Raw genomic sequence first — 15,667 nt, 5'->3', positions numbered from 1 at the left:
CCTTGCATTTGTTATCTGCTGGATGCTCTCAACCATAATTTTATTGGAATGACGTATTTGTCGGATCAATATTGCAAAAACATGCTCAGTATATGCATTACATGTGTTCATAAATTCTAGCTGGTTGATTAAGCAGATAATAATTTTTAATTATCTTTTGTCGTCAAGCAAATCTGTTTATGACATTGATGTAATGTGTAGTATGAAATATGCTTTTAATTAATTTATTTTTTTGCATTTATTTTCAAAATATATTTTAAAAGAAAAACGAAAATTTAAAAAAAATTAATATATTTTGAAGAACATTATAAATTAAAATATAATATAAGATTCTCTCTGTATGTATATATATATTTTTTTATAAAAATTTTAATTTTGATTAATTTAGATTAATTATAGTTGGACACAAAAGCAGTTCTTGCGTCGGTTTATGCAAAAATGTATATAAGGATTACATATTCTCGCAATAAATGCAAGCTGCAAGCCAAATGAACCGTATTCGATTGCAGCTTATGATACCTTAATGTTCTGCGCGTAAACAGTATTAATAATTATTATATTCGTACACGTCCATACATCTATCATTACAACAACGGTTAAATAAGTAAATTACTGGTATATTATATATACAATCTATTTACAAAACTCTGTATTTCACATTATCATTAAGATGCATTGTTAAAATTATAAAGAACAATGTTCAAAGTCATCATATTTTCTCTATCTTATATAATGTTAATCTACTAATCTTAGAAAGATAAGTAAAGGCGAATATTCTTTTATATTTATTTTTTATTTTAATTTATATTTATCAGCGCGATGATGCCAATACTTATATCTTAGATATAACCATAATCAAATATTAAGCATACGATTTAGATTGCACTCAACGTATTAATTGAGGTTTGACCGCGGTTGCATTTAAATGAGATGGAATAAAATATTTATATTGCAGCGGAATGATAGAACGTTGCACGACATAAAATGAGTCACAGTCACGTACGTTGTTAACTGAGCACTCTTGATTCATTGCTGGGAAAAGATTTTAGCATATAAACAAAGTTAATTAATCATGAAGAAAAGCCATTCATTGAAAATCTTGAAATAAATTATTTTAATGTATGAAACATGCGCGCTTTAAACAAAAATCAATAAAATTAGCAAAAAAGTTAGTCAAAATAAAACTTTTCATATCTAATTTATACATATATTATTATTTTATCAAGATAAAACAAAGGGTTTTACAATTATCATTTCTTTTAATTTTGTTAAAGGATGTTATAATAAAAAGCTACATTGTTTTGAATTAATTATTTTCGCAAATATTTCTGTTTACAAAACATGATATATATTATTATTTTATTTAATTACTCATATTTATTAAGACAAAAATTTTCTGCAGTTTTTAATATTTATATTTTTTTCTATTTTTCAAAAAGACATGAATGACATTTAGAATAATATAAATTCTTTATTTATCAAAATGATCATTTATTATAAACATACATTAATAACAAAAATGTGCATAAAAATTCAATAGAATTTCTGTTTAACGTAATCACATTTCCTGCTCAATACGATCTGGTTAAAAAAGACAAGACTATGCGAGATGTCGCATAAATTAATCCGATTATGCAAACTCTATCTCGCTCAAGCTAAAAAGTCCGAATATCGGAATAATCTACAATTATTCATTTTTTTACAGATTTCAATATGCAGGATTAAAACAGGAGGATTAAAAATATTTCGTTAAATTCATCAAGCTGTTTTCTTACCAATTTTAAGATAACGTGCCTTTTTTAGATATGGATATAATTAAACAAAAAGTTACACAATCTGCTAACTTATTTAGATTTTATTTATATCTCGTGATTTTTAAATCACTCAAAATTACATGATTTTTGAAGGAAACGCATATACAAAAGCCTACCTCGGTCTCTCTGGAACCATTTATAAACAGTCGAATATTCTCATTCAATTTGCCAGCGTATAATACATTCCTGCGGGATCACAGTCGATGAACGCATTGACGGAAACTCCAATAGTCCAGCCTTTCATCAAGAAACAGCGACCGATGTGCATCCTGCCTGTATCCGACGGCAACGGATGCATTCCGCGAGGAATGCCTTTCATCCCCCGCACAGATCCAATATCTCGAAAGTGGAGGAATCATCGAAGTCCACAATTCGGTCTTCATCCCTAGACCATCGTCCGGAATGAGACGTAGGGTCGAACGGATGTTGCCTCGCCGTTGACCCTATTTACGCTCGGTCAAACCGACCCTTTGCTTAAAGAGTATATGACAGGAAAAGCGGAGGAGTGCGGAAACAACCTCGTCCAGATTAAATTTGAAGTTTCTTTCTTTCTGCGACGGTCAACATGTTGTTTTTAGAGAAAATAGCGTAGAAGTAATATCTAAAATTCTGTGATAGCTATATTGTTAGATACGATAAAGGAAAAGGTTCTCTCGCTTTATATAATTTATAAAGCGAGGGGATATTGTTATAATAAATTAAATACTGCTTGTTGTTATTTTATAGTTATTGTAGTCTTTATCGTGGTTAATAATTATGAAGCGTGACAAGTTGCAGCGACATAACTACATGATTCAGACTAGAAATTTTTTCAATTGATAAAATACTTGTTGTTAGAAACATTTCAATGAAAATTTGCTGAATTCTCTACAATGACACAAGCGTATTCTTCTTATATAGTTGATTTCACGCTGTCATAAACTCCCAACGAAATTACCGAAGTTGTAATACAAATACACACCACATGTTCACTTCCCAAACATTTGTTATCGTTCTCCTCGCAAGAGAGTTTCGCACCAATTTTCGACGTGTCTCGTTTTTGCCCTTTATTTCGCGCGTTACATTTGTCTGTCTGTAGATCGAATCTGAAAAATCCACTGCTGTCGAAACAAGACGATTCGATTTAAATTCCAACACTGGATTACATTCCCACTTTCCAACTTCCGTAACCTTTCCTGTGGAAAACATAACGTAAGCTTCCGTGTATATGTGGAAGTACGCAAAAATATCTCTCTTCCCACTCTCATCTTCCGTGCTGTATGAGAGCAGTAGGGTATCGTATGCACGATACGTTTCGATTTTCACTGTACACTTGTGCGCGCGGCAATGTTTCACCATGTGGAAGAGATTTATTGCGAAATCACTTCATTCAGATCGCTTATAACGGTTGAAATAACGAAAATTCGTTTTCCGTCTAAAAATGTAAGGTAAAATATTTTTATCGCATATATAAGTCGCACAACGTTTCTTCAATTATATTCTATCTGTGCAATTTCTGAATTCTATCCAAATGCACATTTTAACAATTATAATTGTTTATAAAAAATTATTCAAACAGTAAAATATTTTTATCTCTCTTTTCTTTTAACTACTTGTTAAAATTTTTTTTAGAAAATTTTATTTAAAATAAACAGTTTACTTACATATTTTACGTGCAATGTTATTGTTATACAAAATTTTAACTTGTAAATGTGACCCTAAAATTTAAATCATTTTAGGAGAAATATATGTATATATGTTATTTTATTCCCTTGCGTACATATTCGCTGTCCTCGTTTATCAAAGAATTCATGCATATTTTTTCCTTTTACATACCTGCGGGTAGATAAATTCTATCTTCATTTTTTATTTAGACTTCCTTTACAGTAAAATAAAAATAAATGCTCAACCAAACTTTACGTTGTTCTATTATTAACGCTGTTTTTCAGTGACAGCAATATTCGCGAAATACAATTTGCAAATCCGTCATATGCTTGCTCCGATTGTCAGGTTGGCAAACGATTCGAAACTTCACCTCATCTTTGATCTCGCAACGTTGCGACGTTGAATGAAATCTTATAAATATTGTATGAGCCACATGAGATACAGAACGGATGGCTTTCAAACTACAAGGAAGAGCAATTTTTACAAAATCTCGTCGAGCACATCGTGGTTGCTTGCGTCTCGCTCCAGTGCCGGTCTCATAAACGCTGTACTTTACTGCACCGAAGGTCATCCTGCATTCAGATTTCTTAAAAGTTCGACGGCCTTTCCCTCGGATAAAAGGAACTATCCCATGGGAAATGAGGCGCAGTAATGCAGCACCGCCACTCACACATACCGTGAAACTTTATGAATGTACTTCCCAGATTTCGCGAGCTACTACACGTTTCGTTATTCTCGTAGACATCAATTCGAACGTACAAAAATCCGCTCAATTGCCGCTATATTGTAGCCAAAACTCCAATACAAAATATCATGAAATTTACGAAATTGCCTTTAGATAAGTGCAATTATTTCCGATATTTTCTCAAACTCAATCATAGAGTTAAAGTAAATGCTGTTAAACTTTAATAGACGCGCCAAAATGTAATAGCACTTACTGTATGCACAATATATTGAAACTTGATTGCATGCACTTTTGAAATTATGCATTTTTCTAAAAAATATAATTTATATTTTTAAAATATATTGCACATTAAATATATTTAAACATATTTAAATATATTTAAATATATTTAAATATATTTTCCTTAAACTAGAAACAGATAATACGACAATTAAGTACTAGAACCTAAGAATCAATATTTAAAATTTCCATGTGATGTAACACTGCAGACTATTTGCAATATCACACGAGAGTTTGAATCTTGCAGTTCAATCTCAGGCTTCTATTCGCGATTGCAATGTGTCGTCGAATCCTAGCTTTATATACCCACATCGATTGATGTATCGCACATCGAAAAAAAAAAAAAAAAAAAGGAAACCGAAATAGCAGTAGGAAAATGATGTCAAGTTTTATCGAATTCTAGGCAATAACATCTGAAAAAGATAGCATGTCAGTTCAAAGTTATTTCGCATAAAATTTTACATACTCAGTCCTCGTATTTGAGAGTAATAAATTACAAAATATAATATCTACAGCTCTTATTCTGTGTACTATAAAACTATAAATATCATTAAATGTTTTTCTTTAATGTGATATTAGCTAAGAACTGAGAAGATTAATTTTTTAATTATTTAAAAGATATGAGAAAAATATTGTCATTCGGAAGATATATTTACATAATGTGTTTTAAAGAGGTGTAATTTCTTCGTATTTAATAGCATACTCTTCGTTTATTTAATTATAAATATTGCATCAATAGTTGCACTATTCGTATCTGTTGCTAGAATCTCGGTAAAACGTAGCATTTCGTCTTGACCTTTCAACAAAGTTCTTTAATCTTGTTAGAGCTTTCTATCGGTCCGACGAATTCGTGATACATGAACGGAATTTGCCGATTTCTTTTCTGTGATTAACACGGGTTCTGCTTTTATTTCGTAGACTCGGAATACGAGGAAGAGCAAACACCGAGATACAGGCCAGACTCCTTAGCGAGTCTTTGTCGAGCAACCAGATTCACAGAGGCCGAATTGAAGAGAATATATCGCGGCTTCAAGGCTGAATGTCCTACGGGAGTCGTCAGGGAGGATACTTTCAAGTGTATCTATTCAAAGTTCTTTCCCCAAGGAGGTACGAATTCAGATATTTTAATATAATTATTAAGTATGATTTTTCTTCTGTAACAATTAGTAAATAATGCAAAAAATGATAAATCGTTTTTAATTAAAAAATAATATAAAATTATAAAATGATTAATATAATTTTCTATTTTTTTATTTTTTAATTAATGAAAAAGATTAATAAGTTAGCTATTACATACATTTTACTGCTTAAAAAAACTTTAATAGAAAAGAAAGTAACAATATCGTGTTTTTACGTGGTATGCAAGTATCTTTTGCCAGCCAAATAGGATTTTTCTGCTACAAAAAATGCAAATATACTGTATTACGAAATAGATGCTACACAAATAGAACACTATGTAGCTAAATATTTTAACAAAAAGGACGCATATTTTCAATTACTGCAGAAAGTCGTATTTCTCGAGAACACCAAAATTGTCTCACAAATACACATAACATTTATTACTCACACGTTTGTTATAATTCTTAATATAAATCTTAATATAAAATTGCAGAGAGTGAGAGAAAAAGAATATCCATATTTTTAATTACAAAGATAACATTATTATATTTCCTACGTAGTCTACATTTTTGCCGTTAGGTATCTGATAAATAGTTCGATGTATCACGCAATAGCAAATGTAATTAACGTTCTTAACCGTGTTCTTTTATTCTTTTCAAATACATGTGTTTTTAACAAATACACGAAGATTTTTCTCTAACGATGCGGAAGAATTTTCCGGGAATCAAAAGAGATTTGTTTATTTTGCCAAAAGAACCACGATGGATATAACGTCCGGTTTATTTATTCGCCGCGCATTTATTCGCATTTAAATTTCCTCGTTGCGACTGCAGCATCGGGGATGCGTCGAAAAGCATCAACATGAAGAGGGAAAGAGAACAATCCAACAACCAGGATAACTGCGGCTCTTCGCTCTGAACGCGGTTGCAGTAACCATGGTAACGAACTCCCCAGATCAAAGTGGCACTGCGTTTCAAATGTTCGCTTTTATCTATCCGCGTGAGAGATATGGTTATCCATGACTACGCGCGTACCGCGCATTAACGCGATGAAATTCGCATTTTCGGAAATTACATCCGTCGCACCGCGTTTTAACTAAAATCAATTAACTTCAGCATGATATATGGGGACATCAAGTATTACAACCACTAAATATTTGTTACTCTCTCACGATTTGCGAAATTGTTTGTTCAATTAATTCGTACGATTTGTTGTTACATGACAACTTAATTTATTAGCGTGATATTCTTTAACTTCCATTTACCGATAAAAATTGAAATAATTTAAATAAATATAATTCATAATATATAAATGCAATATAAACAAAAAAAAAACAATAAAGTTTTTTCAAAGCAGTTATGAAAGCTCACGGTAGCGTAAGATGTTTAAAGCTTCCTATCTTCGACAAAAAGCCGGGTTTCATACCCGCAGGCACAGTGTCGATTGATATCATGATTTGTTTGCCGCCTGACATAAAAGGAGGGTCGATCGCAAATTTACGAGCGATCAAGCCCAAATCCTTGAAAAAAGATCTCCGAATAGACGACGGCTCAGGCACCCGTCTATCTTCAACGCCTACTATTTTACAATCTACAGCAATTTATGTTTTCCGAGAAACGTTGCACCGTGTGCCGACAGGAAAGATAAATAGAAAATTGTCCAAAACTTTTCTGGAAAAACACGAAATATTACAAAAATTTGTTTGAAAATATGTTAATTACAATTGCTCTATGCTTACACAATTTTTTATTAAAGAAAAGAATAAAATATGCAATCGAAGTTTCCACTTCTTTTAAATTGCAGCAAGAACATTTTGCCGGTTTATTTATTGCCCTTTGTTAATTAAATACAAATAGAACAGTTGAACAAGCAAGGGCAATACCGAACAGCGGCATGTCATTAAATTAAAGATTTTAATTAAACTCTCATTCGTAATGCTGTTTTAGTTCGCCTATCGAGACTTTTGTAAGCCGTGCTTTCATTTTAAAGAAGAAAAATCAAAATAATTTTATACTGTGGATTTCATTACGTATACGAAAAATATAAATATAAATATTCCACTTGTCACGTCTTAAAAATTATTGAAATTTTTTAAAAGTAGCTTATTTATTTCGCCCGTATTTATAATCCGCTTTTTATAATTGAAATTCTTTAAAGGAATCTGTCATTTAAAAATATAGTTATAAAAGTCACCGTAATAAATAATCGATAGGACCCTTCTTAGTAACCACGTCTTCTTTTATCGAGGGTAGACATGTTTATACTTATCTAAAACCCTTCCGGCAAAACCCAAGAGGGTAGTCGAAATTCGCGCGTGCAGTTCAGCACGCGAAATTTATACCTCTGATATCGAACACGGGGCCGACGCAATAAAGGAACATTACGGAGATCTGCCTCGACAGTCAAAAGTCGAATGGGTGAATTATGGCATCGCGATAAATCTCACTCCACCGAGATAACGATTCACGATTCGTATTCGTTAGTTCAAACAGAAGCAGAGCAATTCGCTTGCTTCCTGCGCTTTCTTGATGTATTTTCAAAGTAATACATCTCTTACTTATATCTTCAAATTTGCGTAGCTATATATACGTCCTAAAATGTAGATCAAGACGTTTACGTCTGAAGAAACATCTGAGATATCTGAGAAATGGATTCAAATATTATATATGAGAATCTACTCTATTTCTTTTTAAAATATAGATATGGATCGTATAACTATATATAAATTATAGAACGATATCGTAGTAAAACATAATTTGCATAATATTAATATTTATGTATGAGCGACTAAAGACAATACTACATCAATGCGACAAGATATAATCGCGTAAAAATGTTAAAAGTAATATAGTCCTGTCATATTTGATATCTTACATTTTCTTCTTGTATAAAAATTATTCTCTTGATAATATATTCAAAAATAATTTAAGATATATTATATTAAAACGTATTGTCTCAAGGATAATGCTTTATTTATTGTGCTCAACCGTATACATATATACGATTGAAGATAGCTTTATATGTTGCGCATGCAGAATTTGTACATACATATATATGACTCAAAGTGTGAAATACGTGACCCTTCACCCGGAGATTGCAACTTCGCAATTCTCCAAGGACGTTCCGATAGTGGTTGTGTGCGCGGATTACAACTATGACTTATCTTTCTTAAGAGTGTGACATGCAATGGAAAATCTTAACTAGATTCTATAATCATAGGGAAATGTATGCAAAGTTACTTAAATTAAAAATAGATATTTTTGTATTATACAAATAAAACATATTAACAATTCAATTTTTACTATAGCTTTGTCTCTCGTATATCATAAAAAATTAAAGAATAAGCTTGAAAGAGATACAAATACAACTTTTTAAGTATTTTTCAGAAAATCATAAATATATTTTACAAGAATCAAATAAAAGATATAGTTTTTATGTAATTTAAACTCGCTTGTTGTAATATATTAAATATAATTTGTGTATATTTTAAATATATGATCTTATTTCTAATATACTTTAAAGTTATGAATTATGTAAGCACTTCCAAAAGAAGAAAATTGATTTTCGAATTTCCCATTGCTCTATAGAGTGAGTACGTTTTCCGCGAGCACGTAGTTCGCAAACATTACCGAACTTGGACGAGTTAATACACTTTATGTCCTAGTCTTTCGTGATAAGCTCCCGATGACGTAGTTTAGTATGTCTGAAGTGTAATGGGAACTGCTACAAATTTTCAAGTGAATAGTTTTGATGAATCCAGATTCAAGATTCTTATACTTGAATAGACCATTAGAAGTTGACATTTACTTCTGCCGCACACTGTTCTGAAATGTACCACTTTATTATAAAACAATTTTCAATAACTGTTATTTACATAGTAATATTACTAGTAGATATTACTCCAAATTCTTTTATGTAACAATTTTTAATTAAATTACGAATACTAAATTATTTCTTAAAAGAAAAAGAGAGAGAGAGAGAGAGAGAGCATTAATTAACTTAATAATTTTTGTTATAATACAAGTTTTAATATTTAATATGATATTAATAATACTTATATAAAGCTGCAAGACATTGTTGCTTTGAAAAGTAGTACATCTTATCCAATCCTTTCATAGAACTATTATATGATAAATCTTATCGGGAATAGCAAAAGGAGTGCAATCGGCACAGCACGAATATATATGGTGTGATAATTTCTGTGTATGTGTGACCTGTATAAATCTCCATTTTAGATTTGAAGTATTCGCGTTATTTCGACTGGAAGTTATTAACACACACCGATGGCTATTCAGTTTACGAGTCATCTACGGATTCGACGGTCTCTGTAGATTTTCGGTCAATCCATTGCGTATATATGTATATCTATTGGCAGAAATGCTTTTATATTAAACACTTCTGTGTTTCCCCCAACGAAATCAATATCGACATTCTGAGTTCAATAAAGTTGAACCAATGGAGGAACTCAAGTATTGCTCGTTCACATCTCCGAGTTCCTTTTCGCGAAATAGAAATCCTTTGTTTTATTGTTAGACCAAATTGTATTTAAATTGTTTCAATTTTTAGTTTGAGAGTATCTTGCGTATACCATAATTTATATGTGTGGCCAAAATCATAAAAATACTTAGTTATTTGTAGCAATAATTATATACAAACAAATATTTTGTATAAAATTGACACTTGATATGTTCAATAATATGAGTACAGTTTCTATGTTAGTATAGTTCTTTAAATATTATACCAATTCATACTCATGTATAAACTTAATTAATTATTAATAGATCGTAATATTTTATTATTATACATATAATGATTATTTTGAAAATAAAACAACAGACATAAAATTATAATAAAATATGTAAGAACACATAAAAAAATGACTTAAATATTTGTTTCTTCTAGCTAATACAAGCCAGTACGCCCATTACGTTTTTAATACTTTGGACCAGGATCACAGCGGGCTTCTCAGTTTCGAGGTAAGTTTATGCATGTATGAAATTTGATCATTTTCTAACGAACTTTAATAAGTCGATGGTATATCATTGTATTGCACATAATAACTGTCATCAATATCTCATAGTTTTGCAACGCAAAGTGATAGTGGATTCTTTTTTTCTGCATAATTTGCATCTCTTTTTGTCCTCTGAGACCGTTTTGCATATGACTTTGAAAGTTGTTAGCATGCATAAAATCACTATCAATCTTGCACTCTATATTTAGCTCTTCAGGTCAATATAATGCAGATTAATATTATAGTTTTCGAAGCAAGACATGATATACATCTCGTAATATGTACGCTATGAAAGCCACAGAATAATATCAATCACAGTTCTATTTATGATTTCTTTTAAAGTTTATGTGACTAAAAATGTTTATTACACAAAACATCTCTGTTTCTTATCCCATTTAGAAATAGAGATGTTCTATCCTTTTTTAAAAAGAACTTCTTGTTATTAATATTTACAGATTTTCTGATATTTAAAAAATAAAATGCATAAAAGAACGTCTTGTTCAGCAATTTACAGTCGGAAATGTATTATTTATTGCATTTATAGAAACTGATTAAATTACATATTACTTAATCACATTTCTTGTATATACGACTAGCGGTAATCAGCGCACTAAATATGTAAATAAAACAGCTAGAAATTAATAATGTAATTAACGCCTGATTCTATTACCGTTAAATATTTAATCAAGTTTAAATTATTGAATAGAAAAAAGCATGCAATACACTGATTGGTATTCCAATTTAATAAAAAATTGCATAAAATTTACATAATATATTTATAGATTGCAATAAAATTTATCTCATTGCATTATTTAATTTAACAATCTTTTATTGGTAAAATTTCCCTATTGCTGCTATTATAATTATCTATATTCTCGCATATAATTAAAAGTTTAACGCGCATCATATTCTAAGTAAATACGCAATGTAGACTAAGTTAATTAGACGTAACACGAGCATCCAACATCGTGTATTTAATTAAGTTTATCAAGTGACGGTTCAATAATTCGCCACTTACTCGATTTTAAGTACTACTTGCAGATGGATACAATATGGAGATTCGTTGAAGACATCAAAGTTTTGGAAAATATTGAGATAAGAGAAAGAGGCAAAAGTCGTCATAGAATAATGCAATTGTCTCCCGAGTCCCGAGCCACTAAAATGGAATCGTGCTTTATATAACTGAAACTGTGCTTCCATTTCCGTGGAAAATCATTAGATTCAATGTAAACCTTTCATCTTCTTTCGTTACATGTGATAAAGTTCTCACGTTAACCTTTGATATTCAGCCGTGCTTAATTAAGTTATCCCACCGGAATCTCTGTTGGTAGACGTGTTCCCTATTGAGCAGTATGCGACAAACTTTCTGTATAGTTTTCATTAGTGTTATACAGTGGAGGACTGTAACGATGAAAAGTTAGCGCGAATAAGGGAATATTTAAGGACTACGCGCGAGTTGTTATCATATATGCTTTGATCATAACTAATTTTCACGTTTAACAGGATTATGATAAAAGAGAACACTATTTCCTCGAGCATATTGTATAAGAAATTTATAATAACAGATTATACACGCTGAATGCACCTATTTTTTATAAAGAACGAAGAAAGAAAGAAAATTTATTTTAAACATTATATCTCATAAATGTACATATATTGATATATCTATTATAGAATCTCGAAATATGTTTCATGGGAAAGACTAAAAAAGCATTGTTACCAATTTCCTTTTAAATGAGCAAACAAGAAACCCCTATTGGTAATCCAGAGATTTTTGTAATTGCAGAAATGTCTCTCTCTCCTTACTTCCACGTTATAATATTATCTTCTTTTATTTCCTGAATTTTATTTGTAATATTGCTGACATACAAAGGCTTCTATCACTTAAATCGCATTATATGTTTGTACTCTAAGATCTGCAAGCGCGCAAAAGAAGGATTACCATTCTTCTTTTCTCGAGATAATACTTTACTGGAGTGCACTCGCTCTCGACGTGTGGGCAACAGGACCTCCTCCATCTTCGAGGTTTCTTCGGTTTCCTCTTATTCTTCCTCTCCGTCCACTTATCACTCCCTTTGAGTGATGAAAAGTCCGGTGACCATAAGATTTAATCATTGCGGTTGAGAAATGCGTAGCATTTTTATCGGTTAAACTGTTGTTGTAAAATATATATAAACGCGTAAACATTTCTCAAAATTTGCCAATCTTAATAAGATAATCGTTTAAAATAAGCAGTAATCAAATACATATATTTGTTTTAGAATTATACAAGTTAATACAATATTTCTATAAAAAGTATAAGATTAATGAAATTTATATAGATAATGAAATTAAATCCGTTTCCTGCGAGCGTAAATATTTCATGTTAGAGTAGCAAACAATTGTTAACTATGAGGTTTCTTGCTTTTGTAACGAACGATCAACTGGAAACTTTTTTAGTTTTTTAGCCAACATGTTTCAATCGTTTGTGCGACCAACATATGGCAAAAGTGAAGTGAAGTCGAAATCATAAACTGCAGCGACAACGAAAATTGTCTAACTGTAACATGCAACGTAGTAAAAAAGAAGCGTTATGTTGTGAGCATCTGTGTCGTAAAAAAAACTGCATGCACTGTGTAAATCTGCTTCAAGGGGAGCAGATAGGAGAACGAGCGTCACCGGAACTTTTAATTAACTACGATATTTCTCACAAAGCTCTCTCTTTTTTTAATATATGACTCATTCTGCGGCAGATTTCCCTCATCCTGCTTACTCTCTAACGTTGCAACATTCCCCACGGATATAGCGGCGATTTAATCAAGCGGCCTTCATAGAATTTTAAAAGCTAATTGCGATTCAGTTGCGAATTTTTACGCATTTTGCAAGATTGGCAGTACTGTTATTACAACTAATTATGGTACGTATAAGTGATGTGCTTTATTCGTCATAATATATCTCATACATTAATAACATTGTTTATTATAACAAATGATATCAGCGATATAAACATAATTTAAAGCAAAGAACTCGAAGACTTTTCCTTTTGTACGTACTGTAAAAAATTTTTAAGAAATTTGAAGCATTTACGCAAATTGGACAATTTTTATTTGTCCTACTATTTATCTACAATTCTACGTAAATTCGTCTCTCTCTCTCTCTCTCTCTCTCTCTCTCTCTCTCTCTCTCTCTCTATTTCTCGAGCTTTTTTTTATTTCAATTAATTAACTGAAAAAGCGAAGTACTTAATAAAAAATAAAAGAATTTTTTAATAAAACTTTAATCGATAGTGATTAAAGGTTGTCTGATACTTGTGACAGTTAAAATCATTTGCATGTTCTTTGATTACATGTGGATCTATGCCAAGCAGTTGAAAAGCATTTTCGTGTAAAATGTTGGAATATCTATCAAACACAATTTCATTTAAATTCATTAATACGAAAATTGAAGGATGAAAGTAAAATAGAACAGAATTCACTGATTATTCTTAGAACTTATTACTTAAAAGCACTGATTTTACTGTGAATAAAATAATAGATCTATTGTAAGGAAAATCTCTATTCGAGAAAACTGTCATGTCAACGAAAAACATGTGAAATAGGTATACTAGAGCTATTTATTGTGCGTGAATCAAATTAATCACACGGTGGGAAATTGTATTTGTGATAAATAAAAACGAAAGGATAGCCTATCAATAATTTTGCGAATTAGTTTATTTATGTATACAGTATGAATGAACAGCATATTACATTAAATGTATGTATCTGATATAGTAAAATATTGCCAAGTTATGCTATCAAAACAAATGGTTTTAGTTTTTAGCAAAACTGGAGAAATTAATTTATTTTTAATTTTTAACGATTTTCAGTGATATTGTAGAACGAATGTTTCTACAATATTTACTTTTTTATTGACTCCATTTCCCATTATATTGCTGATGAGTTGTATCAGAGACAAAGTATATAAATATGGAAATAAATCTTTATTTTTTCCGTTAAGCATCATTCAATTAAAAATTTTAAGAACAAATTAAAACAAAAATTAAAAAACAAATCTATATATTTTAAAAATTAAATAAACATATGTTTAAAGAACAGTCGTTGCAGTCTTTAAATCATGCGTTGAGTTTCTTTGAGTTTATTATTAGCCCAGTAAAATGACAAAATTTGGAGGAAATAATACTGACTGGGCTGAAACTTTGTAAACAGGCTTGTTTTAGGGTACTATTTAACATATTAAAAGTCCCCACGTGTAGACGCTACGTTGCGGGCAGGGGAGGGTCCAAAAGGTCCAAAAAATTAGTTTTTCGCAAATAACTCGGAAAATATCAACTTTACGGATATTTATGTAGATATCAAAATTGTAGCTTACAAAATTCCGCACAATTTCGTTTTTTATTCAAGTCTGTACGACCAAATGAAGCAGAGATAGAATTTTTTTAAACATCGGTAGTTTTGCAATGCAACAAAAACGCGTACGCGCGTCGCGCATTTTTCGCTAATATCTCAAAAATGGACTCTTGAATCGAAAAATGTTTTAAATAAAAGTAGTAGAGAATCTAATTACGAACAATTTCGTTTTTTATTCATTTTTGTACGGTCCAAATTCGCCGAGTTATTAATTAAAAGACAATTTTATTTTATGTTGATAGTGGATGTTTTGCATGTAAAAATCAGTATTAACTCTAAAAGTATAGGTCGTACACATATAGTATGTATAATGAAAGTTAAAGAGAATAAAATTTTGAACATGTTGATGTATGCATGAATTCATTTTGGTAAAGATAGCTTAAAGTTAAGAGCAAAAAACATGAAAAAATGTCATTTTTTAGTGCATTTTGTAAAATAACTTTTTCTAATTGGTTGGAGGCAGTAATGTTATGTATTTTTCTTGAAGATATTTTAATTATCTTTAAAATGAGACGTCGTAGACCTTTTTTCATTGAAACGTTGATAAATTACAGGCGTTTAAATATTGAAGAAAAAAAATCAATTTTTGTTAAATTAACATTTTAGTCCAAAAATATATGGATAATAATTTTTCAAAAATTTATTTTACCTTGTTTTCATTACTTCATATATATATGAACGTGCTGGAGTAGTATAAGTCCTTCGCAAAGTATGTTTTATTTAAAAAAAA

At 30.6% G+C, this 15,667-nt stretch overlaps 1 protein-coding gene across 4 annotated transcripts in view; it reads left to right on the top strand.

Annotated features, from left to right (window-relative positions):
* The window catches only part of LOC112456856 (calsenilin-like), a 93,258-nt gene that overhangs the window by 56,857 nt on the left and 20,734 nt on the right, over positions 1-15,667 (top strand). For all 4 annotated transcript variants that reach the window (XM_025019618.1, XM_025019619.1, XM_025019616.1 and 1 more), the window contains 2 exons: positions 5,341-5,529; positions 10,444-10,517. In XM_025019618.1, the coding sequence (XP_024875386.1) occupies positions 5,341-5,529; positions 10,444-10,517 (263 nt within the window). The remainder of the gene's footprint in view (positions 1-5,340; positions 5,530-10,443; positions 10,518-15,667) is intronic.

This window comes from Temnothorax curvispinosus, unplaced genomic scaffold (assembly GCF_003070985.1).
Source record: "Temnothorax curvispinosus isolate PA1 unplaced genomic scaffold, ASM307098v1 QBEX01007285.1, whole genome shotgun sequence".
Classification (NCBI taxonomy): Eukaryota; Metazoa; Arthropoda; class Insecta; order Hymenoptera; family Formicidae; genus Temnothorax; species Temnothorax curvispinosus.
The sequence above is the reverse complement of the archived record's forward strand: the minus strand, read 5'-3'. Positions and strand labels throughout refer to the sequence as shown.